At 47.3% G+C, this 27,913-nt stretch overlaps 1 protein-coding gene across 3 annotated transcripts in view; it reads left to right on the top strand.

The window, feature by feature from the left end:
- Positions 1 to 27,913, top strand: part of KATNB1 (katanin regulatory subunit B1) — a 633,244-nt gene that overhangs the window by 252,995 nt on the left and 352,336 nt on the right. For all 3 annotated transcript variants that reach the window (XM_086945006.1, XM_086945005.1, XM_086945004.1), the window contains exons 12-13: positions 7,750 to 7,900; positions 8,019 to 8,206. In XM_086945006.1, the coding sequence (XP_086801132.1) occupies positions 7,750 to 7,900; positions 8,019 to 8,206 (339 nt within the window). The remainder of the gene's footprint in view (positions 1 to 7,749; positions 7,901 to 8,018; positions 8,207 to 27,913) is intronic.

Genomic DNA, 27,913 nt, shown 5'->3' with positions numbered 1-27,913 from the left:
ACCTCTTGGAACACAGGATGGGGCTTTCTTGGCCTGTACTAAACAGGTTCTCTTCATTCCTCCACAATAGGGCCCACAGCTTCAAGGTGAACCAGTCCCTGTCTCATCCTTCACCGGTCACCCTGAGGGTTCCACAGGGATCTGCACTCTCACCCACTCTTTTCAACCTTTTCATGGAGCCTTTAACAGAAATCTTGAAATCATCCAGCATTCACTATCACATGTATCCAGATTATACCCAACTGTACCTGAAGGTCATCAGGTCCCTCAATTCAATCTTACTGAAAACACAAAGCTGGCTGACTTGGAACCATCTGAAGCTCAACACTCTTAAAACTGAATTCCTCCAAATCGCACCACCCAAGCAGTCTCCAGTCATCGAAGAATGAATGAGTCAACTAACCACTCTAAATTGCACACCGCACATCATTGATTCCACAAGCTCACTGGGAATAATGCTAGACAAGAGTCTGAACATGCAGAAGCATATTAGTACACTCACCAAAGGAGCAAACTTCCAACTCAGCCTCTTAAGGAAAATTAAACCTTTCCTCCCTTCACCGGACTTAAAGGTTTCGGTTCAAGCCCTAGTAAACTCTAAGCTTGAGTATGATAGTGCAACCCTTTGTGGCCTTCCTAGAGTGAAGACAGCCCCTCTCAGCACTACCCTCAATTCTGCTGCCAGGCTTGTAACTGGCTTGAAAAGATAGAATCACGACACGCCTGAGCTGATATCCCTAAATTGGCTCCCTTACGAAGCTAGGATTCAATTAAAAATTGCATGTATGGCACATAAAGCCTTTCATTTCAATACCCCATTGTACCTTGCTCAAACGTTGGCGCTCTCCGGTGGATCTAGATCCTCAAGAAGTGCCAGCACATTACTGCTCAAACCACAAAAATTTAACAAAAAGAAAACTTACTGTCAAGCCTTCTCAGGTATCGCCCCAAGGATTTGGAATGCCTTACCCCCCGAAGTCCGGTTGAATCCCTCTACTGCTCTTTTCAAAAAGGAAGTCCAATTGATACTGATGAAGAAACTCTCACCACTGTAATGGTATCTCCAAGTCGCTAGATGACACCCTGTTGGTCAGAGTATCTTAAGTCTGTCTTGCCAATCTGTCGGTCCTCTATTACCTCCACTCCATTCCGCTTGATAATATGCTATGATACCCGTTGTGACCATGTGCGCAACATAGACTTTATCCCTATACTTCCTTTGTCAAGGAAGTATAACCGTTATGGAAGAAGAAACTTCTGGCTGGACTCATTGCTTCCATTGCTCCCTAGGGTGCCTTGCTTTATAAGACTGTTATAACTGTTTTCTGTTTGGTTGATCTGCTTTTTACCCCTGTATCCTTCCGTGACTTCTTGTAAAGCGCGCTCTGATATCCCCGGTGGTCATGTTCGTGCTATAGAAAACTTTTAAAAATAAATAAAAATACACAGATAGTTGTAACATATGCCTTTATACTGGGATAGGATACCTACCTGGGACATCTGTCTGTTCCGGTCTAATAGTCCTTAATGTAACTTCATACCACACCAGCTTCTTGGAGCTCTCAAAGAACTCAAAGTTTTCCAGTTGTCTCTCACAGCATATCGGATCATAGTACAAACAGACAAGGGTGCACTGCTTAAACCGGTAGACTGGCACTAGGTAAAAGATACCTGTCGCTGAAAGCTCTGAACATCTTGTTGTTCTTAATGGCCAGGAATCTATTTATGAAGGCAGGCCATTTTTGGGGGCAACAAAAGCAAAGGACAGATTTTCTCAAATGATTATTTGGAGAAAATCACAAATGGGTTATACACCATGCACTATTACAAGAAATCTTCCTTACCAGAGGTTTTCCATCAGTATATTTGCCCCTGCTCTAATGGCAAAATGCTGAGTCTTCAGTTGCGGAAGATGGGAACAAAGGTCTCTGGGCAATGCTCTTTCGATGAACTACAGAGAAACATTACTATGCTCTTTTAGTCCCATGCCTCTAATACCGGAAGAGATTCTGAAATTAAGGAGTTCTAAAGCAACTCTAATTGCACCATGGCGGCCGAGTCAGTTCTGGTGTACAGACTACTTTCAAATGTCTCTAGCCTGCCACAAGAGACTTCTGGGCAAACCTCACATTGTGATAGGACAACAGGGCTAAATATGTCATCTGAAGCCAACATCAATGAACTTGGCAGCATGGCTTCTAAGGCAAGACAATGTGAACATTTAAATTTGCCACAGGATTGCATGGATATCCTAAGAGACCTGCAAAAGACCATCAAGAATGTCTAACTCACTTAAATAAAGGAAGAGATCTTGTACATGGTATCAATGAGGTTTCTATTGATTGGAAGAAATAACACTTCCTTATTCTGCTAAAGCAAAGTTGCAATTTACTGGTTTCAAAGTACGCATTGCGACGATAATGGCAGACAGGAAAAGTCCAATGCAAGTCTCCTTCTTCAACATAAGTAAGGTCTGCCCTCCTTCACCTCCATGGGAGAAAAATGTGATGCTCTCTAAATTATGGGCTCTTCGTTCAAACACATTGACAAGGATTCATTACAGTATCCATCTTGAAAGATTGCCTTCTTGGTTGCAATTACTTCACTCATATGAGTCCGGGAATTACAAACTATCAGCTGTCCTTCTTATAAGACTTAACATTCCTTCAGGTACTGATGAGAAATCACTCTTTTTTTGTTCCAAAGATAGTCTCTGAATTTCATATCAATCAAGCTATTGTACTTCTTATATTCTGTATGAATCCATCTACTCCATTCTGAGAGCATTGCTCACACCTGTTAGATGTCACAAGAGATTTACCTAGGCAAGAATAAACCAATAAAATCTAATCATATATTCCTCAACAATAGTCCAATCAAGATAGTGACATTAGGTCTAACTGTATAATAGTTTAACCTACCCTTAACTAATATTTGCTTGAGCCTACAGTTTCTGGTATTCAATATTTGTGGTTGTGAGATGCTCTAACGCAATTCGTCTTGTTACTCTGTATTGATGTTTATGACTATCAGTTAATGGTGCCATTTTAAAGTGGTGACTATGGGGCGGAGCGATCATAGACATTATGCCGAGATGGCCTATAGAGCAACACAGTGGGGGTCTGAGCTGCAGTGCCCCAGGCACTCTGAGTGCGGATGTACGGGCAGAATGCCTGTAGTCCAGGAAGAATGGAACCTTCAGGAGGAGAGGTGGATGCCCCTGGTGAGACCAACTCTGTTGCGATTGACCCCAAGAGACCAAACTAAGCGTGCTGGCAGCAGCCTTGGCCGTAACCTGAATGGAGGAGAAAGAAGTGGCATGGAACTGGAGCTGAAGAGGTTCAACGTACTGAAGGAGGAGGATACTGGGCCCTTCGGCGCCAACAATGCTGGGAACCCCGAATAGGACTCCTATTTGTAAACACTAAAAGTAAATTGAAGGATGGAGTGCGGAAGGGAGGGGGACGGCTTCAAAGCTTAATTGAGGGCAGAGCCAGACTTTATATAAAATAGAACCAGGACCATCAATAGTAGGGGAAAACCTTTGTTTGAGTAATAGGGCTAAGTCAGAGTGACAGTGCCCTTGTCTAGGATAAGAAAGGAGAAGTTTGGTTAGCAAGCATCATGCTATGTGGTTGGAGACTACTCACATTCATCCCAAAGAGTGGAGTAAACCTGAACGGTAGTCAGGGGGGCTAAATGATGATGATATGACGTAGTTGAAGCTTTTCCTAGTAGCAAAATTATTAAAAAGGATGGCTGAAGTGAGGTGGGCTGCCCTGTTCAGAGGAACTTTTTTAATGCCCACTATGTTACAGAGGGCGAGGAGGGATCACAGAAGATGTGGAAAGGCAGTGGAGGTGCTGAACAGTAAAGGGGGGATATGAGGAAAAACCAACAAGGCAGCCTTCAGGCTACTGTCCATTAATTCAAAAGGTTTAATCTCCCTGAGTAAATGGTTTCAATACTTAAATTACATAAGCAAACAAGTAGCAGATATTGTCTTTCTACAAAAAACATACCTGCTTTAACAAGACCAGTTTAGAATGTATGAGAGACAACAAGCCCAGTATTGATATAACCAAATCAATACTAGGCTTCAGCGAACATGGAGATTGCAGGAGTAGCAATAAGATGCCAAAACACATATGCAGGGAAAAGGTCAAAGGTAGAAAGGACATGGTGTGGACAATGCATCTGTAACACCTCACTCTGTATTTAGGCCCCATGTGTTGGCGCACTGAATATGGCTCTGGAATCTTTTATCAGAGAGACGTTAGGAACGCAAATGCGGGCATAGTGATGGGGGGCTTTTTCACTCTGGTGTGGGATTCTTATCTGACTAAGGATAGGAAATCATACGCTGGTGCATGAGATGTCTCCAGGGGTTGGGGGAGACAGACATTGGGCTGGTAGATATGTGAGGCACCCATACACCGATTGGTAGGGGCGGAGGTGCCTTCTAAGATTCACAGGCACACGCCTCCTACATGCACACTGACTGACTACTCATCTCTCACACCCTGCCCAGTGTGCTTCTACAATGGATCTTGATCTTTGACCATACCTGAAAAGAAGTGACCTGGTCATAGATGGACCGACCACCCAGCAAACCACATCGGAGAATCAACACGGCTATATCCAGCCAGTAGGGCAACTCTAGCAGAACAAATAGCAACGTTCTTCAGGCCCTTCCTAGCACAGGACTCGTACTCCCTGCGTCTTCCACATCCGGACACAATCTGGGATGCCTTTAAGGCTAAGATAACAGAAATGGCAATTGGCCTAGAAGTGGGCCAGGAACAATAGAGGGATTCATCCAGTGTAAGAAACCACAGATAAAACACAGTGTTGCGTAAGGCTTACATAACCAACATACCATGAAGTGCACTGTTGAAGGTAGGCTGTCACTACTATGACAAAAGGGACAAATTAGTTCCCCATCTGCTAGTAGACTGTAAATGTAGTGCTTTTATATAGCGCACAGTGCTTTTAGATGGCCAAAATCCGCATCTCCAAGGTACTACGACCCTATGTGATGTGTGCCATGTGCAAACAGGATAAGCAGTAAACTTTCAGGTACTTCTGCCTAACACTTTACTATGGGGAGCCGAGAGGATTAAGGACACATGTTAGAGAAGAGTCTTGAAGAGCCAGTTAGCCTACTAGAAATACAGAAGTCTTTAAAATCCTGCAAATTGGTAAATCACCAGGACCATTCTGGTGTTCTTCTTCAAAACTTCCAGCTGTAGGTGTGGAAGCCATTAGGAACTGTACAACACCTTTACATTCCTTCAGGAGTTAACTCAACCATGAATGGGCATTACATTGATAACCAAACCCAGGAAAGCTGTAGTCAGTTGACTTCGGACATACCCATTGCCCTGCTGATATGATGTGAAGATCTTCATAAAGGTGTTGACTAAAGGTTTTGAGGACAGTATGGCTGGCCTGAATGATCTAGATCTGGTTGATTTCATCAAGCACAGACAGGGCAGTGACAGCATCAGACTTTTAGTGCACCTAATTGAGGGGGCGGGTAGAAAAAGGCTCCCAGCTCATCTACTTTCTCTGAATACAGAGAAGGCATCCAGTTTCATTAGCTAAGAGTCACTCAACACTGTCCTGGACAAAGTAGGCCTAAGTGACTTAAATGAGAAGGGGTGGGGGAGACCAAATATCTCCACAAATATGTTAATGACTCCATGGTGGTATTAACATGTTCTAACCTAGTCCTGTGCTATGGGGCAGCCTTCATCCGTATACTCTCCAAATGCATGGTAAGGGAAAATGAAAAGGAGCATACTTTTTATGGAAGGGCCAGTAATCAGTAGTTGGTCACTCAGTGCGGGACTGGTTAGGAGTAGCAGTACAACCCGGAACGAACACTTGGCAACTCCTGTGAGAACTATTCTTGAGGTATGGCATCCATAATGGAGAGGGGGTGCCTGACCACCTTTCTGTCACCAAACACGCCAGTACACCACAAGTCAGATTTCACACAAGCCATGACAGGAGACCACTTTTTTCAATGGTTGAGTGCAGAACCTTGTTACACCTTTTCCATCAGAGTTACATAAAACCTTTCACCTAGTGCAAGACCGAGTTTTGGCTGGGGGGACTGATATCCTCAAATATTGCAAGCTGCAATTGGGCCATCCAACCTTCTAACATACTGGCTGTCTGTAGGCTAAGACACTTTGAAAAGGTTTTCAGAGTCTGGTCAGGCACCAATGGTCTGTTCTCCAGTATCTTTAAGGTCTCACAACTCAGCGATCCAGTAAGAAGATGGCCATATCAACTGATTTGCATGGAGGAGCTGCAGTGTCTATTCTTAAATGATGCCTGAGGAACTCTGTGGTCAGTCATCCTCAAAATATGGAGATGTGTGACACACAGAGAATTGGCCTACAAGGTAGTGTATACGTGGAACATGACACAGGTACATCTACATCTCCTCTTCCCTACTGTCATTATCTTGCTGAGGTGTGATGGGTAGGAGAGGATCCTCCTCTACATATGGTGATCTAGCAGCCCCATCCAGACCTGCTGGAAGGAAGTACTTGGACATATCAAAGGCGTAATAAGATTCCAGATCTGTGCTATGCCAGCACTCACAGTTCTGGTCACTAAGCAAGTACAATTAAACAAAAGGAACAACCATGATTGGCACTACTAATGCATATCTTAGGGGCAGCAAAACATTTCATTGCTCTGGTTGGAAAAAAAGAGAATGCCCCCTTAAAACCTGCTGGTTTAATAAACGGTTGCACCCCCAGCAATGGAGCTCTTAATACATAATTGACCTCAAATGAAGCTCACTTTCTCAGTGAGATGGAACTCTTTGGTAAAGTACTTCTCCAAGTCAGAACATTTATGCTTCTCACCCCCAACTGAAGACACTCCAATTATTCTAAACCCTTCAGTGCAAATAGAATGGGGGCTTTCCCTTCAAGAGATATATGGAAAGTGACCCCAAGAAGAGCAGGCCATTAACCTGCGATTACAAAGACCGACAAACCCAGGAAGCACTGCGTCTGACAATATATCATCTTAACAAGATTTGTACAGCCCCGTCAAAGTCTTTTGATATCGATGTGTGGGTGAGTATACTTCGGGAATGCTACATACTTAACCAAAGCACCCACTAAATGGGCTCTCACTGCAGAATTTTGACCCTGCATTTGTTTGGTTTCTATAAAATCTATAAAAATCATTAAAAAAAGAAAAGAAAGACTGTGTATGCTTAGTTACTTATTTGTGTGGAAATGGTATCAATCATCTCAATAATGCTTGGCCTGCTTGAGTGTCTTCCCTGGAGTCTGAATCTAGGCAATAATGTCAAGTAAACCTATGGGTGGACCTCCAGGTCACAGCTTTGCCAATCTTTGTTTCCGGAAAAATTATAGCTTGTAAATCAGTTACAGTCTTACCATCATAGAAAATGATTGGTGAAGGAAATTTGGTTGTGTGCTTTACGTCCTGGTTTAACCTTTTCACCCAGAAGCAGTTTTTTTCCATTTCCACAAACTCTAAATCAAGCATGAAGTATTTTGCTAAAAATTGCACAAAATGTAATCGACTAAAAGACGTAACTTGTTCATATTTTTTCCATATCCTTGTGCCATGATAGTTTCATGCCATGTAATGTCCTTTGTGTGCAACAACTTTGTTGGTGTCTGAATAATGTAAAAAATATGAAATGAGGAATCATTTTGAAATGATTCTCTGTCTTTGCCACTATTCCAGGAGTATGTTGTTTGACCCTGATGGTGGCTGCTTGTATAGTGGATCTCAGGACTGTCTGCGAGTTTATGGATGGGAGCCAGAACGTTGTTTTGACGTGGTTCCTGTGAATTGGGGCAAGGTTGCTGATATGGGCTTGTGCCTAAATAATCTGGTGAGTGTTGGTCTTCCTAATTTCACCCACCTAGAGAAGGAAAAACCTGTGCCTGATCATAATATGTGCCCTCAGATCTTTGTTCCATTCCTCAAAGGACTATTAATTCTTTCCTTAGATTGGCGTCTCCTTTGCCACTGCTGTCACCTCTACCTATAAGGTGGATCTGAACCAGGTGGCAAAAACAGCAACTGCTCGACAAGAGCTGGCCCAGAATGAACGACCACTTTCTCATCCCACACCCAAGGGAGCCTCGCTTCGGCGTATCTATGAGAGGCCAAACACCTCCAACAGCAAGCCACAGAGGTACGTCACAGTGAGTGAGGGGGAATGGTCCCAAATTCACCTTCACTTTCTTTTGTCATTTGCATTCTCTCACACATGAAAACTGTCACATCAAAGGTAAGAAGCCCACTACCCTGATTTTTGACACGTAACATTTATGTTACCTTAACTGCTTGTCCTTTGTTAGGTTTAAATTCATGCAACTAATATTCCTGCATCTCTACCAGTATGGATTACAGAGAGAAGTGAGAATTCTTCTTCAAGGTTGTGCCTCATGGGTAAATGTAGGGGCTTAAATTTGTTTTATGGTTTATTGATGTGCAGACCATTCTTTATGTTGATGCTGCACCAACTCTTAGCACTTTATTGTGCGTATGATCATAATAACTGAGTAGTTCCGCCTTTCCAAGGTAATTTCATATGATACCTGATCATAAAAAAAGTTATTTTCATAAGTGCCTATCTTTATTTGACATTAACTAAAACGTTTTCTTTTCTCTAGAGAGACAGTTTATAGCCTGAAATAAAAGAACTAGTTCAATCTTCATTTTTTAAAGCAACTTACACTAATAATGTGTGATATGTTTATACATCACTAGCCATGAATGACGGCAATACATCTCTGTTAATGATAAAATACAAGCCATGTGCAACACAAGTGTAGGAAAGTGGCCCTTTATTGTCATAGTCATCCCCTTTTTTTGCCACTCATACTGATGTTTTTCGACTGATGGGCACTGGGTCCCTGCTAAAGAAGGCCCCACTAACCGTTTTCTTTCCCTGAAACAAATACATGCACAATTGTTCACCAATTGGCAAGGACTTTACTACTCCTGTAAGTCTCCAGTAAATGGTAACCCTGGTCCATACGGTATGGGTACTAAAGAGGGTCCGGTCCCTAGGTGGTGCAGCATGTATAATGCCACCCTAAGTGATCCACACACAAACCTCATGCAGCCTGCCATTGCAGGATGTGTGAAAGGTTGCAAACCCTTGTGGAAACACAACATGGCATACTCTCTGCATTATAATACATACGAGGACATATTTGCATGTGCAGATATGCCCCTGTGATAGCTAGTCCCATTTCTAGATATTACCAGTGAAAAGGCTAGCCATCTTAAGTATATGTACTGGGCACTGGTCATAACAGGTTCCCCAGCTACATGATGACTTTACTGAAATACATGACGTTTGGTATCAAACATCTTGTCTTAATAAATGTGTACTGCTGCCAGTACGGGATTTATTATGACATGCATCCAGAGGGCACTTTAGAGGTACCCTGTACAAAACCTGCCAGAATCCAGTGTGCTGGCTGGACAGTTCCCATGAGGCACAGGGGCAAGACTGATTTGCATATGGCTGGGTCTAAACTGGGGTGGCATAGTGAGCAAAAGAACAATGGATTTATTCCAGGTCCCTTGACTGGGGATGAATGCTTGATTTGCTCCACATTCCGTCCATCATCTGTGTGTCTTTTGCTTTCTCGCCCTAAATGCGCCGGGTATGCCCCGACATGGGTCCTGGGCTCACTGTGCCACTGGCTTCAAGCTAGCCTGGCTGTTGAGGGGTGATGCCCCGAAACCGGTCCCAGAATGCTTGTTTCCGGTCCAGGGAGGACCTGGCTTGGCAGTTCGGATTGGACTGTTCCCATGAGGCACAGGGTCATGACTGATTTGCATAAGGCTGGGTCTAAACGGAATGGTATGGTGAGCAAAAGAACAATGGATGTACCCCAGATATCTTGACGGGGGGGGGGGATGATTGATTTGCTCTACATTCTGTCTCTTAGACCTGACATCATTGGCTTGAGTCTCTCCTCCATTTTTTCTGTTTTGCCTCTACTGTTTTCGATGTTTTGCTGGTATATGCTTTGGGCGCGGTGTCACTGCTGATCAGTGCCACAGCGCAAGTGCTCCCTATGTTAAATTGATGTATCTATTGTATCCATGTTTGGCCTATTTGGTTTACTGTCAGTCCCTAGTCTAGTGCACCAGGAGTGCCGGGGCTTGTAAATACAAATGCCGCTCGTGGGCTTGCAGCACGTGTTCTGCCACCCACAGGAGCGGCCTCGTAAAAGAAGGTCTACGGGTCGGTCATTGCGAGACCCACGTGCAGCCTAGTGCTGTCACGCCGGCTGCGCAAGTATACCTACTTGCCAGCCCCAACCTTCCCTTGGCTTCATGTTAGTCACCCCTATGGTAGGCCCACGGGCAGGGTGCATTGGAAGTATAAGGTAGGACACGCCTGACCAGGTTGGCATGTCCTAATAGTGAATTACCGCCATCTTCGTTCTTCACTATTGCGAGGTAGCCTGCTCTCCATTGATTAGAATGGGCCGCCGGGATTATTAACGCTATGATCCTAGCTGGCTCGGGGAGCATGGTGCAATTTCGAGTTTGGTATCCCTGAACTCGGGGTTTAATTACGCATCCGTTGGTGTGGATGGTTTTTGGACTCTGGGTTCGAAAATAGCACTTTTAGAAAGTGTCTATTTTCTTGTCTAACCATATCTGGTTTCTGCTGGTCTTGCGTGTGTGTGACAGGAGCTGGGTGGCTCCACAGGTCTGAATGAGTCAGTGTGGGATGAGTGGGACATTTGCGTTGAGAGTAGGGGGAGAGTAGTTGTTGATAGCATGCCCTGCCTGATACAATGCTGGCTCCACCTCCTGCCAAGCGGCTGATGGCTCTGTGCCTGCCATGGACGATCCTAGCCCTACCTCCTGCCAGGAGGCCGATAGCTCTGCTCCTGCCAGTGTCAATGCTGGCTCCACCTCCTGCTGGGCGTCTGAGGACCCTGCCCTGCTCAGTGAATAGGCCAAGTGCTTCTGCCTGGCTCAGCCCACAACACACCCAGGATGTTGGGAAATTCCCCTGCATGGACAAAGGGATCAAAGCCGGAAAGGGGTATAAGAGAAGGACCCCTGAACCAAGAATTTGGATCACTTCTGACAAGGAACCCTGTAACCAAGGACAAGAGGCCTGCTGATCTGAGGACTTGCCTACCCCTTCTGTCAGTGTGCTGTTTGCTGGGGGGAATCCTGCAGTGCTTCTTTATTTTTGCCAAGGAACCAGGAGAGAGGAACTGTGTGTGTACTCTCACGCTTGCTAAGAAAATCTCCAAGGACTGGAAGAGTGCCAGTCTCCTGCTGAAGTCACAGGGCTAAAGGACTTCATCTGCTAAAGTGCTATTTGCTGGAATCGTGAATCCAGCACCTCTGAAAGAACCAGCAATCTCGACGCCGACGGACATCGCCGAATCCAGCTCGACGCAGTGGGTAACGGCCCCAGTGTCCCGCTTCCTCGACGACCGGCCACCGGGCCCGACCAACGCCAGCAGCAATGCCAGTGAGTGGGAGTACGGCTCTAGCTCCAAAGGACCTCGTGTCTGCACCGCTGCTGATTGCATCAACTGTGTGCCCTCTCGACGCCGTGAGCGCTGCTCACTCTGTTCAACCGTATGATGGACGACGACGCCTGCTGAGGCCTGATCGACACCGAAGACGCAACGCCGGATTGCTCGACGCCGCTGATCATCGTGTGCTTCACTTTCCTAAAAGGTACTGTGTTGTTGGGAGTCCGTGTGACTCCGGGCTCGACGTAGCGCTCCTCGCGGTCGATGCCGAACCTTTGGATTAACTTTGCCTCGACGTCGTGCAGCCCCCGTGTGGGTTACCCTGTTGCTAAGAACTGTATTGCCAAGAAGAAGATTTGCTTTGATACTAAAGACTTTTGTGCTAAAGAAGAACCTACCTTTGAACTATCCCTTTTTCCTTCCCAGAGTATTGATTACGATTGTGTACATTTTTTTGTCGTTATTTGGTCTTGTGCTAAGCCTTATATAAAAATACTTATTTTTATAATACTACTGTGTCGTGTCCATTTGTAGTGTATTCACGTTATTACTGTATGTGGTCATAAATGCTTAACACACAGCCTCTGAGATAAGCCTGTCTGCTCTGCCAAGCTACCAAGGGGGTGAGCAGGGGTTATCGAAGGGTGTGATCCCCTTGCCCTGACTAGAAAAGGTGTGTCCCTATTTGTCAGAAGTGTATACCTCTGCCAACTAGAGACAGCCGGTTCTAACATTGGATGCAGCGGTGAGGATTTGGACCTTGCATTTATGACCCGTGTGCAGTGATTAGTGTGCGCTACATAGTGAAAGCAGACCATAACGCAGTCACAATCTAATTTGGAAGGATCCTATTTTTGGTTCTCCGCTTTTCTGAAGCTTGATTTTTTGAACACTGCCAGTTTTGACCATGAGTGACAACGGAGTCACTGCCCCTGTTGTTGTTGAAGAGGAGGAATTCGACAGAGCGAAGATAAACGACTACGGCTTGAAGGAGCTGAAGTCCTTTTGCAAGCAGTTGAAAGTGCCCACCAAAGGCCTCTCAAGAAAAGAGCAATATCTTAAAGCTTTGGAGGCCTGGTTGGAATCAAGAGATCCCACTGATCCGGTGGTGGTACCGCCAGTGGAAGGGGATGAGGAGGCGCCAGCGAATGGGCCAGAGTCCTCTCCCGGAAGCAGTGTTTCCTCCAAAGGTCTTTCCCCTGAAGAACGAGAAGAAAGGGCGAAGGAGCGTGCATACAACATGGAAATGGCAAGGCTAAAGATAAATGGGCAGTTGGAGTTAGAAAATGCAAGAGGTAGAAGAGAAGCTGATTTGGAGACCAAAAGGTTAGATTTTGAAAGAGAGAAGTTAGCTTTGGAGCGTGATACCAAGTTGAGGGAGTTGGACATCCAGGCTAAGAAGTTAGAATTGAATCCCTCTGGTGGCAGCATTCCATCTGGGCCTGCAGAAAGTAAGTTTTACTTTCCCAAAGATGTGATAAAGGATTATCACAGAAACGAAGATATCGGTCAGTGGTTTAAAGCATATGAGTTAGCATTGTTGGCCCACCAGGTCCCTGAGAAGAATTGGGGAGCGGGGTTGTGGGGTTGCTTTGTGAATGAGGGGAGAGATACCCTGTTAGACATGCCTGTTGCGGATAGGATGTCGTATGCTCATATGAAAGATGCTTTAATGTTGTGGTATGGCCTAACCCCCGAGAAGTACAGACAAGCTTTTAGAGAATGTAAGAAGTTGCCTGGTACGACGTGGGTTGAATATGTGTCTTATTTTTGCAGAGCCATGGATGGTTGGGTAAAGGGCAGCAAAGTGGAAAGTTATGAAGCTCTTTATGATTTGTTTGCTTGGGAGCATTTGTCGAATAACTGTTTTCCAGAGCTGCGCCAGCACCTTATTGATAGCAAGATATCTAACCCTAGAAAACTTGCTGAGGAGGCGGACCGCTGGGTCAGTACCAGGGTCCACAAGGGTCCAGTGGGAGACTCAGCCAAAGGTGGGCAGGGTCCCCAGCAGAAGAGTGGGGGGGACAAGGGTAAACAGAAGGAGTCCCAGAAAGGGCCCCAAAGTAATCCCCAAGGGAACCAAGGGAAAGGTTCCCAGCCTCCCCCTGAGAAGAAGCCAGGGGCCCCGACGGGTAAACCTGTTCACAGGGGCCTCCTAACCTGCTACGGTTGTGGGCAGGTGGGACACCGGTTTTATGACCCCCAGTGTCCCAAAAAGGATTCGAATGCACCGCCGCGTGCACCCCCCGTCAGTTGGCGAGTGTAGCCTTGGGAGGGGAGGAGATGGTTGTCCATGGGGCGAGGGGTCCCGCAGAGATGTCCCTGGTCTCGCTAGGAGACATGCAAATGGTCCCTCCACCCCCTCTGCCTAGTAACACTAGTAAATATAGGCAGTGGGTGACCATTAATGGCCATAGAGTGGAAGCTCTCAGAGACACCGGAGCGAGTGTGACAGCTGTCAAGTGTCACTTGGTGTCCAGAGAGCAGGTGGTTCCCCACGCATTCTACCCCGTGATAGCTGCCGACAACTCCCAGAAAGAGTGTGAGGTAGCTCAGGTTTCCTTTGAATGGGGGGGGGAGTTTCAGGTACTCTTCAGGTTGCTGTGAGGCCCGCCATGCCTGTCGATTGTCTCCTGGGCAATGATTTAGAAGACTCCCCTTGGGCTAAGGTGGAGAGAGAGGCGCACTTGAAAATGTTAGGTGTGCCAGAGTGGGTGTGTGCAACCACTCGTTCGATGACAGCGAGTAAGGGTGTTGATGGGGTCCCGGAGCCTGAAAGTACGGCCCAGGACCCAGCTGTGAAGAGAAGAGGCAGGAGGCGTGGGAAACCGGCCCCCGTAGTTCCCGTGGTCTAGGAGGAGGTAGACCCTGAGGGGGATGCCCTGGAGCCCACAGGGGAACAAATCGCCGAACTGGGAGACCTGCCCGAGCTGACCCACTGGCAGCAGGATGGTGGTCCCTCCAGGGAGGAATTCTGTGCGGAACAGAAGGAGTGCCCTTCTCTTGTGGGCATGAGGCAGCAGGCCTCAGCCCAATCCTCAGGTGATCAGTCAGGGTCACATTTTGTGTACTGGGAGAACGACCTCCTGTATAGCGAGCCTAAGGCTGCTGAGCCTGGGTCAGCCCGTGTGCTGGTGGTACCCCAGCGCTTCAGAGCCTTCCTACTGGGTTTGGCTCATGACGTTCCGTTAGCTGGACATCTGGGGCAGGACAAGACCTATGACAGGCTTGTCACCCATTTTTATTGGCCTCAGATGCGAAGGGATGTAGACATCCATTGCAAGACTTGTCGCACTTGCCAGGCAAGTGGGAAGAGCGGAAGGAAGCAGAAGGCTCCCCTCCAACCTTTTCCAGTGGTCAGTACCCCCTTTGACCGGGTGGGTATTGACATTGTTGGGCCCCTGGACCCCAAGACAGCCCTGGGCAACAGGTTCATCCTGGTCTTGGTGGACCATGCCACACGGTACCCGGAAGCCATCCCTCTCCGAACAGTGACGGCCCCCGTGGTGGGACGGGCACTGATGGGTGTTTTCTCCCGGATGGGGTGCCCCAGAGAGGTGGTGTCAGACCGAGGCACCAACTTCATTTCGAACTATATGAAGTCTCTGTGGAAGGAGTGTGGGGTAACCTACAAGTTCACCACTCCTTACCACCCTCAAGGAAATGGGCTGGTTGAGAGATTCAACCGGACCCTGAAAGGCATGATCATGGGTCTTGAAGAACCAATGAGGCGGAAATGGGACGTCCTCTTGCCATGCCTGTTGTTTGCTTACCGAGAGGTGCCGCAAAAATCTCTAGGGTTCAGCCCCTTTGAGCTTTTGTACGGTCACCCGGTAAGAGGGCCTTTGAGCCTGGTCAAGGAAGGCTGGGAGCAATCTCCCAGGAAACCTCCCCAGGATGTATACAGCTACATGCTGGCCTTCCGGAACCAGACTCTGCGCTTCAGAGAACTTGCTCAGGCAAATCTGGAGGCCAGCCAGGAGGAGATGAAGCGATGGTACGACCGGAATGCCACTCTGGTAGAGCTTCAACCTGGACAGGAAGTGTGGGTCATGTCCCCTGTGGAACCTTGTGCGCTCAAGGACAGGTGAACTGGACCGTTTAAGGTTGTGGAGAAGAAGAGCGATGTCACCTACTTGGTGGACTTGAAATCTCCCAGGAACCCCTTGTGGGTCCTGCATGTCAACCGTTTGAAGCCCCACTTAGAAAGGTCCGAAGTGGGCATGCTCCTAGCTACAGATGCTGGAATGGAGGAGGAGAGTGAGCCTCTTCCTGACCTCCTGTGTGCTAAAGAGCAAGATGGGTCAGTGGATGGTGTTGTCCTCTCTGACACACTGACCCTTGAGCAGAAACAGGATTGTCGCCACCTGTTGGGACAATTCCCGGATCTGTTTTCCTTGGTTCCGGGTGTCACTCATTGGTGTGTCCATGACGTTGACACCGGAGACAGCCCTCCTGTGAAGCACAAGGCTTACAGGGTGACTGACAAGGTTAGAGCATACATTAAGGAGGAGGTCTCCAAAATGTTTGCGTTAGGGGTGGTTGAGTCCTCGGGCCAGCCCAGTGGTCTTGGTCCCGAAGGCTGCAGCGCCTGGTGCTTCACCAGAACTCCGGTTCTGCGTGGATTACCGAGGACTCAATTCGGTCACGAAGACTGACGCGCACCCCATCCCCAGAGCTGATGAGCTCATCGATCGGTTGGGGGCTGCCCGGTACCTTAGTACGTTTGATCTAATGTCTGGGTACTGGCAGATCGCCTTGACTGATGGGGCAAAGGAGAGGTCCGCAATCTCCACACCAGATGGGCTATACCAGTTCCGGGTGATGCCCTTTGGGATGAAGAATGCCCCTGCCACCTTCCAGAGGTTGGTCAACCAGGTCTTGGCTGGACTGGAGGATTTCAGGGCCGCCTACCTGGACGACATCGCAGTGTTCAGCGCCAGCTGGGAGGAACACTTGCGCCACCTCCAGGAAGTATTGTTGGCCCTGCGCGGAGCAGGCCTCACAATCAAAGCCAGTAAGTGCCAGATTGGGCAGGGTTCGGTGGTGTACTTGGGGCACCAAGTAGGGAGCGGCAAGGTTGCCCCCCTGCAACCCAAGATTGATACCATGCTGGCTTGGGCGCCGCCCAAAACCCAAACTCAGGTGAGAGCCTTCTTAGGACTCACGGGTTATTACAGGAGGTTTGTCAAGGATTACGGTAACATTGTGCACCCCTTGACTTCGCTGACTTCCAGGAAGCAGCCACGAAACGTGATCTGGACTGATGCCTGTCAAACGGCCTTCGACACCCTGAAAACTGCAATGTGCACAGCACCTATACTCCAGGCACCCGACTTTTCGAAAGAATTTATTGTCCAGACGGACGCTTCAGAGCATGGCGTGGGGGCTGTTCTAGCTCAGGTGAATGAAGAGGGCCGAGACTTGCCTGTAGCCTTCATCAGTCGGAGGTTACTTCCCAGGGAAACGAGGTGGAGTGCGATAGAGAGAGAAGAATTTGCTGTGGTCTGGGCGCTGAAGAAGCTAAGACCCTACCTGTTTGGGACTCACTTCCGGGTTCAGACAGACCACAGGCCCCTCAGATGGTTGATGCAGTTGAGGGGTGAGAATCCGAAACTGTTGAGGTGGTCCATTTCCCTACAGGGGATGGACTTTACGGTGGAACACCGCCCTGGTACCGATCACGCCAATGCTGATGGTCTGTCCAGATTTTTCCGCCTTAGTGATGAGGACTCCCTAGGTCAAGGGTAGTTCTCCCCACATTTCAGCTGGAGGGGACACGTGTTAGACCTGACATCATTGGCTTGAGTCTCTCCTCCATTTTTTCTGTTTTGCCTCTACTGTTTTCGATGTTTTGCTGGTATATGCTTTGGGCGCGGTGTCACTGCTGATCAGTGCCACAGCGCAAGTGCTCCCTATGTTAAATTGATGTATCTATTGTATCCATGTTTGGCCTATTTGGTTTACTGTCAGTCCCTAGTCTAGTGCACCAGGAGTGCCGGGGCTTGTAAATACAAATGCCTCTCGTGGGCTTGCAGCACGTGTTGTGCCACCCACAGGAGCGGCCTCGTAAAAGAATGTTTACGGGTCGGTCATTGCGAGACCCACGTGCAGCCTAGTGCTGTCACGCCGGCTGCGCAAGTATACCTACTTGCCAGCCCCAACCTTCCCTTGGCTTCATGTTAGTCACCCTTATGGTAGGCCCACGGGCAGGGTGCATTGGAAGTATAAGGTAGGACACACCTGACCAGGTTGGCATGTCCTAATAGTGAATTACCGCCATCTTCGTTCTTCACTATTGCGAGGTAGCCTGCTCTCCATTGATTAGAATGGGCCGCCGGGATTATTAACGCTATGATCCTAGCTGGCTCGGGGAGCATGGTGCAATGTCTAGTTTGGTATCCCTGAACTCGGGGTTTAATTACGCATCCGTTGGTGTGGATGGTTTTTGGACTCTGGGTTCGAAAATAGCACTTTTAGAAAGTGTCTATTTTTTTGTCTAACCATATCTGGTTTCTGCTGGTCTTGCGTGTGTGTGACAGGAGCTGGGTGGCTCCACAGGTCTGGATGAGTCAGTGTGGGATGAGTGGGACATTTGCGTTGAGAGTAGGGGGAGAGTAGTTGTTGATAGCATGCCCTGCCTGATACAATGCTGGCTCCACCTCCTGCCAAGCGGCTGATGGCTCTGTGCCTGCCATGGACGATCCTAGCCCTACCTCCTGCCAGGAGGCCAATAGCTCTGCTCCTGCCAGTGTCAATGCTGGCTCCACCTCCTGCTGGGCGTCTGAGGACCCAGCCCTGCTCAGTGAATAGGCCAAGTGCTTCTGCCTGGCTCCGCCCACAACAGACCCAGGATGTTGGGAAATTCCCCTGCATGGACAAAGGGATCAAAGCCGGAAAGGGGTATAAGAGAAGGACCCCTGAACCAAGAATTTGGATCACTTCTGACAAGGAACCCTGTAACCAAGGACAAGAGGCCTGCTGATCTGAGGACTTGCCTACCCCTTCTGTCAGTGTGCTGTTTGCTGGGGGGAATCCTGCAGTGCTTCTTTATTTTTGCCAAGGAACCAGGAGAGAGGAACTGTGTGTGTGTACTCTCACGCTTGCTAAGAAAATCTCCAAGGACTGGAAGAGTGCCAGTCTCCTGCTGAAGTCACAGGGCTAAAGGACTTCATCTGCTAAAGTGCTATTTGCTGGAATCGTGAATCCAGCACCTCTGAAAGAACCAGCAATCTCGACGCCGACGGACGTCGCCGAATCCAGCTCGACGCAGTGGGTAACGGCCCCAGTGTCCCGCTTCCTCGACGACCGGCCGCCGGGCCCGACCGACGCCAGCAGCAACGCCAGTGAGTGGGAGTACGGCTCTAGCTCCAAAGGACCTCGTGTCTGCACCGCTGCTGATCGCATCAACTGTGTGCCCTCTCGACGCCGTGAGCGCTGCTCACTCTGTGCAACCGCATGATCGACGACGACGCCTGCTGAGGCCTGATCGACACCGAAGACGCGACGCCGGATTGCTCGACGCCGATGATCATCGTGTGCTTCACTTTCCTAAAAGGTACTGTGTTGTTGGGAGTCCGTGTGACTCCGGGCTCGACGTAGCGCTCCTCGCGGACGCCGCCGAACCTTTGGATTAACTTTGCCTCGACGTCGTGTAGCCCCCGTGTGGGTTACCCTGTTACTAAGAACTGTATTGCCAAGAAGAAGATTTGCTTTGATACTAAAGACTTTTGTGCTAAAGAAGAACCTACCTTTGAACTATCCCTTTTTCCTTCCCAGAGTATTGATTACGATTGTGTACATTTTTTTGTCGTTATTTGGTCTTGTGCTAAGCCTTATATAAAAATACTTATTTTTATAATACTACTGTGTCGTGTCCATTTGTAGTGTATTCACGTTATTACTGTATGTGGTCATAAATGCTTAACACACAGCCTCTGAGATAAGCCTGTCTGCTCTGCCAAGCTACCAAGGGGGTGAGCAGGGGTTATCGAAGGGTGTGATCCCCTTGCCCTGACTAGAAAAGGTGTGTCCCTATTTGTCAGAAGTGTATACCTCTGCCAACTAGAGACAGCCGGTTCTAACACTGTCCATCATCTGTGTGTCTTTTGGCTGACTGGTCTTATCCAGCCTTCCACCACAGACGCATTTCTGACCCCCTGCGGGTGAGAGCCAGCGTTCTGAGGTCAGAAACAATGTCTGCTCTGGCAGGAGTTGTTTATACCTCCACCAGGAGAATGGCTAGTGATTTAGCATATCAGGTCTGGGAGCTTCAAAGCCCCTGCCACCTTTTATATGGGACCCTAGCTTTCCCCAGACCTGGGATTGCCAGCCCCTACCCTGGGACCCCATTGGTGCCACGACAGGCGAGAAATTTTCCATGCAAGTCGGAGTGTTGCACCAACAGGCTAGTCACACCCCTAAAGTGGGCTGCCTGATGTGCTCCACAAAGGAAGGTTTCCACCATTTTGATTTTGGTGGATTAGGAAGTCTAGGACTGAGTTATGCCCACTCCTTACAGGAAGTGGTCATATAGGGGTGGCTATTTCCCTTCACTCTTCTTAACACCTGGCACCAGGAATGCAGATTTACCCAACTAAAGAAGAAGAACCAAGAAGAGCCAAAGAATGTGAGAACTGGGGACTAGCTGTGACCTTGGCGCCAAACCCTGCCTGCCTACTCCTGTCCCAACAATTGCAAAGACCTGACTCGTCCTACAGCTGTGCATCCTCCAAAAGCTTTGGAAGGCTGCCAGTACTTTGCCAGCCAGCCAGCATCTCCCTTGAGAAGTGGAGGAGCCACTTCCCAGCAACATGCAGGCACCGACCGTAATGTCCGGTACACCGATCTGTTGACCACTGGGTCCACCAACAAAGCAGCTGCCCATTAGGAGGTCACCATGCTCCATCCATCCATGGTCTGGTCCATCTCCTAACTACATTTGGAGATGCAAGGACCCCCTGGCGCCTCCCTGAAGCAATACACTGGGTACTGGGTCCCTCGCAGCAGCCAAGTCTTGTTTGAAGTACACCAATACTGACCAGCCAACAGGAGTTGTCAGCATTGCAGAGGCCAGCACCAAGAGTGACCCAGCTGCACTGTTTCTGTCCCCATATCCAGGTTGATACTGAAAATGGGGGCCTACAACTCGATCAACTCGCCGGCCAAAGCACCTCTACACTCGAGCCCCACAGCCTGGGTCCGAGCCTACCGATGGTGTCCCTGAGTCCCTCAAAAACAGAGCTACCTTTGTGTTCCGATGGACTTGTCCCTAAATCTTTCCTTGCTGCCTCTTCCGTACAGGTACTTTTCTCTACAGGCTTCAGCAGTAGCGTTTGAGGCTACCCTTGCAACCAGCACCTCTGCACCCGGACACACCAAGGCAGGGAACTCAAATCAGCTAGTGGTTCTAAGGTCCCTTGACCCTATTTCTCTTAAGTCCTTGACGGAGGGACGGGTGGAAACAGAAGCGAGGAGGCCATATGGATGTAATAATGGGATAGGTTTATTAGCGTACACCGTCCCGGAATTATGGAAAAGGTAAGCCTCAAGTTACACCAGAAAAAGAAACTAACACAGACTTGGCCGGTTCTTGGTATCTTCGAGGATGTCCACCGCTGTAGGAGTTTTCTTTACTTCTATTAGGGTCTGGTTGGGCCCCCAAGGTTTTTCTCATAATAAAAGAAAGAAAAAGGAGCAGTCAGTGGCCGTGGGCAATTTGCTACCATTAGCTTCCACCACACCTCGTGAAGGATTAGCTAAGTGGACTGTGTGGGAAAACGAAAGTACAATGGCTAAAGGCAGGGAGTTTACCCACTAAAATAAAACACTGTTTGAACCAGTTTTCCCTGCGTTGGGGCCTCAGGGAGTTTAGGGAGTCAGGGAGGCTAACCAGCAGTTACCTTTCCTCCCCCTCCTTTCTTCCCTCTGCCCAGGTCATGTACTGCTTACTGTCGCAACTCTCCTGAGTTGCGGCAGCTCATGCGTGTCCTACGGGATCCACCAGTCTTCACACCACACCTCGGGGTTTTCGTGGTCTCCAGTGCCATCTTCGTCCGCTTTCGCCTCCGCAACATCTTCAGCTGTTCTTAGAATCCTGCTCGGCTCTCTCGCAGTTCCTCTTCCACCTGCTTCTCCCTGGTCGCTGGTTCTTCTGTTTTCTCGTCCAATCCCAGGGTCCTCCCTGCGACTCTGATTGGACGGTTTGTATTTCGGCTCCACCCCTCCACGGATAAACTAGTTCCTGGGTTGCTCTTCCGGGCTGTGTAGAGAGAAGAAAGTCAGTTTTTAGTGTTGTTGTTTCTTCCCTGCCCTTGTGGTCTTCGTCCGAACTCTGGAGGTAAGGCACCCATGGTGGGGGCGGGGCTGATGTTGTGATTACTGGGGCCAGTTTGGGGTGCTTCCTCACAGTCTTGAAGAGCAGTCCTGTAAGTTGATTGCAAGTACCCCTATGCAGTGTATGTTTCTCCCATAGGATAACATTACATCTTTCGAGGCTCATGCCTCAAATCTGACAGCTGTATTTTCTATATTTCTAAAGATCACTTACTCAAAAAGTACTTACCTGACATTGAAGATCTTGGTGTCTAAATTAATATAAAAATGTGTGTTATTTTTATAAATCGGTGTCCTGTTTGTTTATTGATTGAGTGCTTCATTTATTGACTCTGTAAGTGAAACAGATGCCTAACACTAACCCTCTGATAAGCCTAGAGCTGCTCGAACACAGTACCACAAACAAAGCACCTTGGGATTGTTAAATCAATCCCCTGTACGCTAATAAGGGATACTTGGACCCTGCACACAGCACCTCTTTTTGGTACACTGTATAGAGAGGCAGCTTCCTACAACAAGCTGTGTCACAAGAAAGCACCAATTTTGTTGGATTTGTAAAGCCCATGGCTGCCCTCAGCAGAGCTTCCAAACGCTACGAAATATGTTTACTATAGATACCAGTGAGCAGGCAATACGTAGTAGAGCAGTGTTTTAAGTCGTTAAGACGGTAACTAATTGGTCTACCACTAGTACTAAATGGGACAGAGACCCCATGAGTGTGGTGACAGTCGCGCTACCTAAGAAGGGAAAAGACTGTTAGATTGTGGCTCCTTTATACTGGTATCAATGACTGGCACATTCAATAAGATACTGGAAAAGATCTTGGCAAGTCGACAGTCGTAGGTAATTGGTACATCTGCGTATGAATACCAGTCTGGATGAATAGGAGGCTGCAATCCCACCCCCAGCTTAAAGTCGACATTCTTAGTATTGGAGCATTTATGAGACACAAAGACACTTCACTTAAGCCACTCTAAATACACACAAAGCATTCTGTATGGCTGAGTGGCATTTTGTTAGATGTTTAACATTGATTTGCGGGGATGAGGAGTTTTTAAGGTGGGGTACGCTGTTGTACATCAATGTCATGACATGCACCCTGATTTCAGAATTAAAGATGATTAGTATTAGGATGGGATGCACAGCTTGTAAGCGAAGATTACGTATGGTTGGGTTCACCTAGGGTGGCGTTAATACCCCTAAAAACGCCGTTGATAAGTACTCAAAATGTGATTCCAGCGGAACACTGGGACCATCCCCTTGGGAACACCTTAATTTCCTCTAATGAATAGAGGATTCCACAGTGATTAATGTTTCAAGTTTTTCTTTTTATTCTTCAAAAGTTCATTAAATGTTGATTCAAAAAACGTGTTGTTTCAGTTCATATTTTCACTCATTAGTAAGCATGAGTGACATCTTAATTATTCAGACATCATTACAGTTCAACGTGTCCAATGCATTTCGGGCATTGCTATATGCCCTTCATCAGGGAATAATGCTGTAACAAGAGAGATATTCTAAATTACCATCTTTCTTATGACATTAAACAATTCATTCAATTATACATCTCCTGATTTCCAAAAACATGTCTCTATGTGATTATATAGACCAAATCTCTATGCAATTGTTTGAATCAGAAAGCTCATTAGGAGCCACAAGTACACGGTCGGTCAACTGTACATTAATAAACAACTCACATGTCCGTGGGTTAGATCTTGGCGTAACCGATATGTTAACGCTGTGGTAAAAATAAAGAAAACGCGGGTTGTAGTGTGTGATATCAACACGTAATGTGAAGAGCATTAAGGCTGCTAAGTGTCGTTGGAATACACTAACCTGTTTGCCGGTAAATTCAAACGTGAGTCTGGCCGCTCGTCCGAGGGTCCGTGCTCACGGTAGCTTGTGATTTCAAAATGCAACTATGTTGCTATTCGGTTTACAAATTGAAATGCGATGCCGATCACGTGGTTAATGGAAACGAGAAAAAGACTATGCGACTCGTTTTACTATGTGTACTTGCTCATTGATTGATGAAGGTGTGCCAGACGGCGTCAAAGAGGAATATGAGCCTAGTATATATGAACATGCATAAATAAAGATCGCGAGATAAGAAAAATAAAAATTGTAAATAAAATTCACGTGATGAAAATGTACCTGAGCTACGTGACGTAGTATCGAACCGGTGTGTATTAAAAGAGATCTTCCAGAACATGCTTTAGTCAGTAGTGCTATTGAAGAACTGTGTTTGAATGCATGAAGATTGTTAATAGGAATATGGTAAACGTTAAACAGGAGAACCAAGCTGATAGTACATCGGGGCAAATTTACATATTTACAATACCTATCACAGATAACATGAGAATTCATTCCTGTCATTCAAACCAAATGGCTTTTGCGTGCACAACTTAAAAATCCAGTAATTCTCTGGTTGGTTCTCCTGTTTAACGTTTACCATATTCCTATTAACAATCTTCATGCATTCAAACACAGTTCTTCAATAGCACTACTGACTAAAGCATGTTCTGGAAGATCTCTTTTAATACACACCGGTTCGATACTACGTCACGTAGCTCAGGTACATTTTCATCACGTGAATTTTATTTACAATTTTTATTTTTCTTATCTCGCGATCTTTATTTATGCATGTTCATATATACTAGGCTCATATTCCTCTTTGACGCCGTCTGGCACACCTTCATCAATCAATGAGCAAGTACACATAGTAAAACGAGTCGCATAGTCTTTTTCTCGTTTCCATTAACCACGTGATCGGCATCGCATTTCAATTTGTAAACCGAATAGCAACATAGTTGCATTTTGAAATCACAAGCTACCGTGAGCACGGACCCTCGGACGAGCGGCCAGACTCACGTTTGAATTTACCGGCAAACAGGTTAGTGTATTCCAACGACACTTAGCAGCCTTAATGCTCTTCACATTACGTGTTGATATCACACACTACAACCCGCGTTTTCTTTATTTTTACCACAGCGTTAACATATCGGTTACGCCAAGATCTAACCCACGGACATGTGAGTTGTTTATTAATGTACAGTTGACCGACCGTGTACTTGTGGCTCCTAATGAGCTTTCTGATTCAAACAATTGCATAGAGATTTGGTCTATATAATCACATAGAGACATGTTTTTGGAAATCAGGAGATGTATAATTGAATGAATTGTTTAATGTCATAAGAAAGATGGTAATTTAGAATATCTCTCTTGTTACAGCATTATTCCCTGATGAAGGGCATATAGCAATGCCCGAAATGCATTGGACACGTTGAACTGTAATGATGTCTGAATAATTAAGATGTCACTCATGCTTACTAATGAGTGAAAATATGAACTGAAACAACACGTTTTTTGAATCAACATTTAATGAACTTTTGAAGAATAAAAAGAAAAACTTGAAACATTAATCACTGTGGAATCCTCTATTCATTAGAGGAAATTAAGGTGTTCCCAAGGGGATGGTCCCAGTGTTCCGCTGGAATCACATTTTGAGAATTAAAGATGACCCAGCGCTGGATGAGACGGGGTGCCACCCATTTCTGATGATATTGGCTCTTGTAAGAAAGTGCCCTCTTTCTGCATGGTTGCCCCCACTTTTTGCCAAACTGCTGATGTACTTTGACTGAGTGTGCCCTGCGTTCCTGCTAAACAGGTACCCAGGGCCTATGTCTTTCCCTAAAACTTAATTAAGACAAAACCCAATCGGCACTCTTTGGCCACAGTTCAGTCCCTTGTAAATGGTACCATAGGTACCAAGGTCACTGTGGCCAGGGAGGGCCTCTAAGGGCTGCAGCACTTATTGTGCCCCCCTTAAAGGCCCTGTACCTTTATACACACACACTGCCATTGCAGGCTGCGTGTTGTGGTGCAGAACAAAGTGAAGCGTCGACATGGAACACATTGTTTTTCCAATGCATACAACCCACTGCCCTGGCGTAGGTCAGCCACCCCTTTAACTGGGTGCACTATACCAGTGGTGAGGTTACATGTGTATGAGCCCTTTACCCCTACCGTGTCTAAGCCAATTCTTAGACATTGTGAGTGGAGTATTGTCATTAAGAGTATATGGTGCTGGGTGATTGTCATTATGAACTCCTCATCACCATAATGGCTTTACTGAAAACTGGGAAGTTTGGTATCAAACTTCTCAGCACATTAAACCTGCACTGATGCCGATGTGGGATATAATGAAAAATGCGCTCAGAGGGCACCTTAGAGATGTCCGCTGAAAAACGACCTAACACTAGTGTCCTGGCTGAGTGGATACTTGCCAGCTGCCACCACCAGACATGTTTCTGGAACCCTGGGTTGAGAGCCTGCTGCACTCGGGGGTCTGAACCATTGCACATCCTGGGACGAGGTGCCAAGCCTCCTCCCCCAGGATAGGCAGGGTCCATGAAGGGGAAGCTTCAAAGGCTTGATGCCTTTTTGAGCTACCCCAGCCAATTGCTGCTTCCAACAACTGGGCCCCACCTGTTCTGAACCCACTTTGGGTGGAAGAATCAGTGTGAAAACCAAGCGCGGAAGGGAGATGTGCCCACCTTTGCCAACCTCCCCCCCTCAGATGGGGGAGGCAAGGTGAGACACAACTCAGTCCCTGCCATCTTGCAGATGGGGGGACCCAGCCAACCAGAGAGAGGCATATGCATCCCTCCCACTGGAGGGTGGCATAATATGGGGTGTACCCACCCCAAGGAAGGGACTCATTGGTTCTGACCTTAAATTCCCTATAATGCCCCTAAATCTAGTATTTAGGGGCAACCCTGAACCTTGCCTCCACAGTCAAGAATGACCAGAAGAGAAAGACCAAAGAAGCCGTGCTGAAACTAAGAAGAGGACGCCCACTGACTTGGCCCCAACCCTACTGGCCTGTCTGTACCTCAAACCTACTCCAGCGAAATCCCAGTGTGTCCTTCAGCCAGCAGCCCTCAAGAACCCGAAGGACCTTCTCTGCCTTCCAAAACCAAGACTTTGTCTCCTTGCTCACCCACAGACTCTGGCTCCCGCCAAAACCGCGAGTCTGCACCACTATGCACCCAATGGCCACAGCCTGAGTTAGTGGCCCAACACCACGAGGAGGTCTCCCCAATGATCCTGACCTGAGATCTGGCGATCTCTGACCTGCCTCAACTCTCCAAACGACATCTGCAGTCTCTATCTGGAGGATCCCTCTGACCGTGACCGGAGTTGGTAAGAGAGTCTGACGCGTAAAGACACGCCTGCTCCCGGCGTCCCACGGCCCGACGGTTTCCCAGCATCCCCAGGCATTCCAACTTAACTCTTTAACGGTGGTCACCTCCAGAAGATCTTCGTGCTCAATCTTTTCCGAGTCTTTATTGCAACCGGAGAATCCCCATTGAAATCAACAGGGTAACTGACATCAAAACAGCACCCTGCACGCAGCTGCCGCTGCGTGTGTACTTTGGGTGCTAACTCCGATCCTCCTTTGCCATGAGCCTAACATCAGGAGCTTTGCTCCCACAACCTTGTGGCCTGCTTGTGATCAGCCACCAACCGGAGACCCCCTATCCCCCATTGGATAACATTGGACCTCAGCACTCTGCATCCGGCCACCCTAGTGCCGCTGAGGGTGTTCTGAGATTGCACCCTCAACCCTGGGGGAACCCTGGTTTTAAACCCAGAATACCAAGTCCCAGAAATAGCTACTTACCTGTAAACCGATAACTCAATTTCTTCCCATAGGATTGCATTGATTTCTTTTCTTGAAAGTGTGGAGTTGGTTTGCATGAAAACTTGAAAATCTACAAATGTACTAAAAGTTAATTACTTACCTTTTGTCTAGAAGATGTCTCCGTGTGATATCTAGGCATATCACACTGATTAGCGAAAGTAACTTAAAAACTAATCTAAAACGTAGCTTGTACTGTAATCTGCAAAGTAACTGAAAAGTAATTTCGAATTGTTGACTTACCTGTAATTCAACCTACTGCATTTGAACCTGCACTCAACTGTAAATAGCTGCAAAAGAATTTGCAAAGTATTATTTCACTTACCTGCAC

This window comes from Lissotriton vulgaris, chromosome 12 (assembly GCF_964263255.1).
Source record: "Lissotriton vulgaris chromosome 12, aLisVul1.2, whole genome shotgun sequence".
Taxonomy (NCBI): domain Eukaryota; kingdom Metazoa; phylum Chordata; class Amphibia; order Caudata; family Salamandridae; genus Lissotriton; species Lissotriton vulgaris.
Note: the sequence above shows the minus strand (reverse complement) of the source record. Positions and strands in the feature narration are given on the sequence as shown.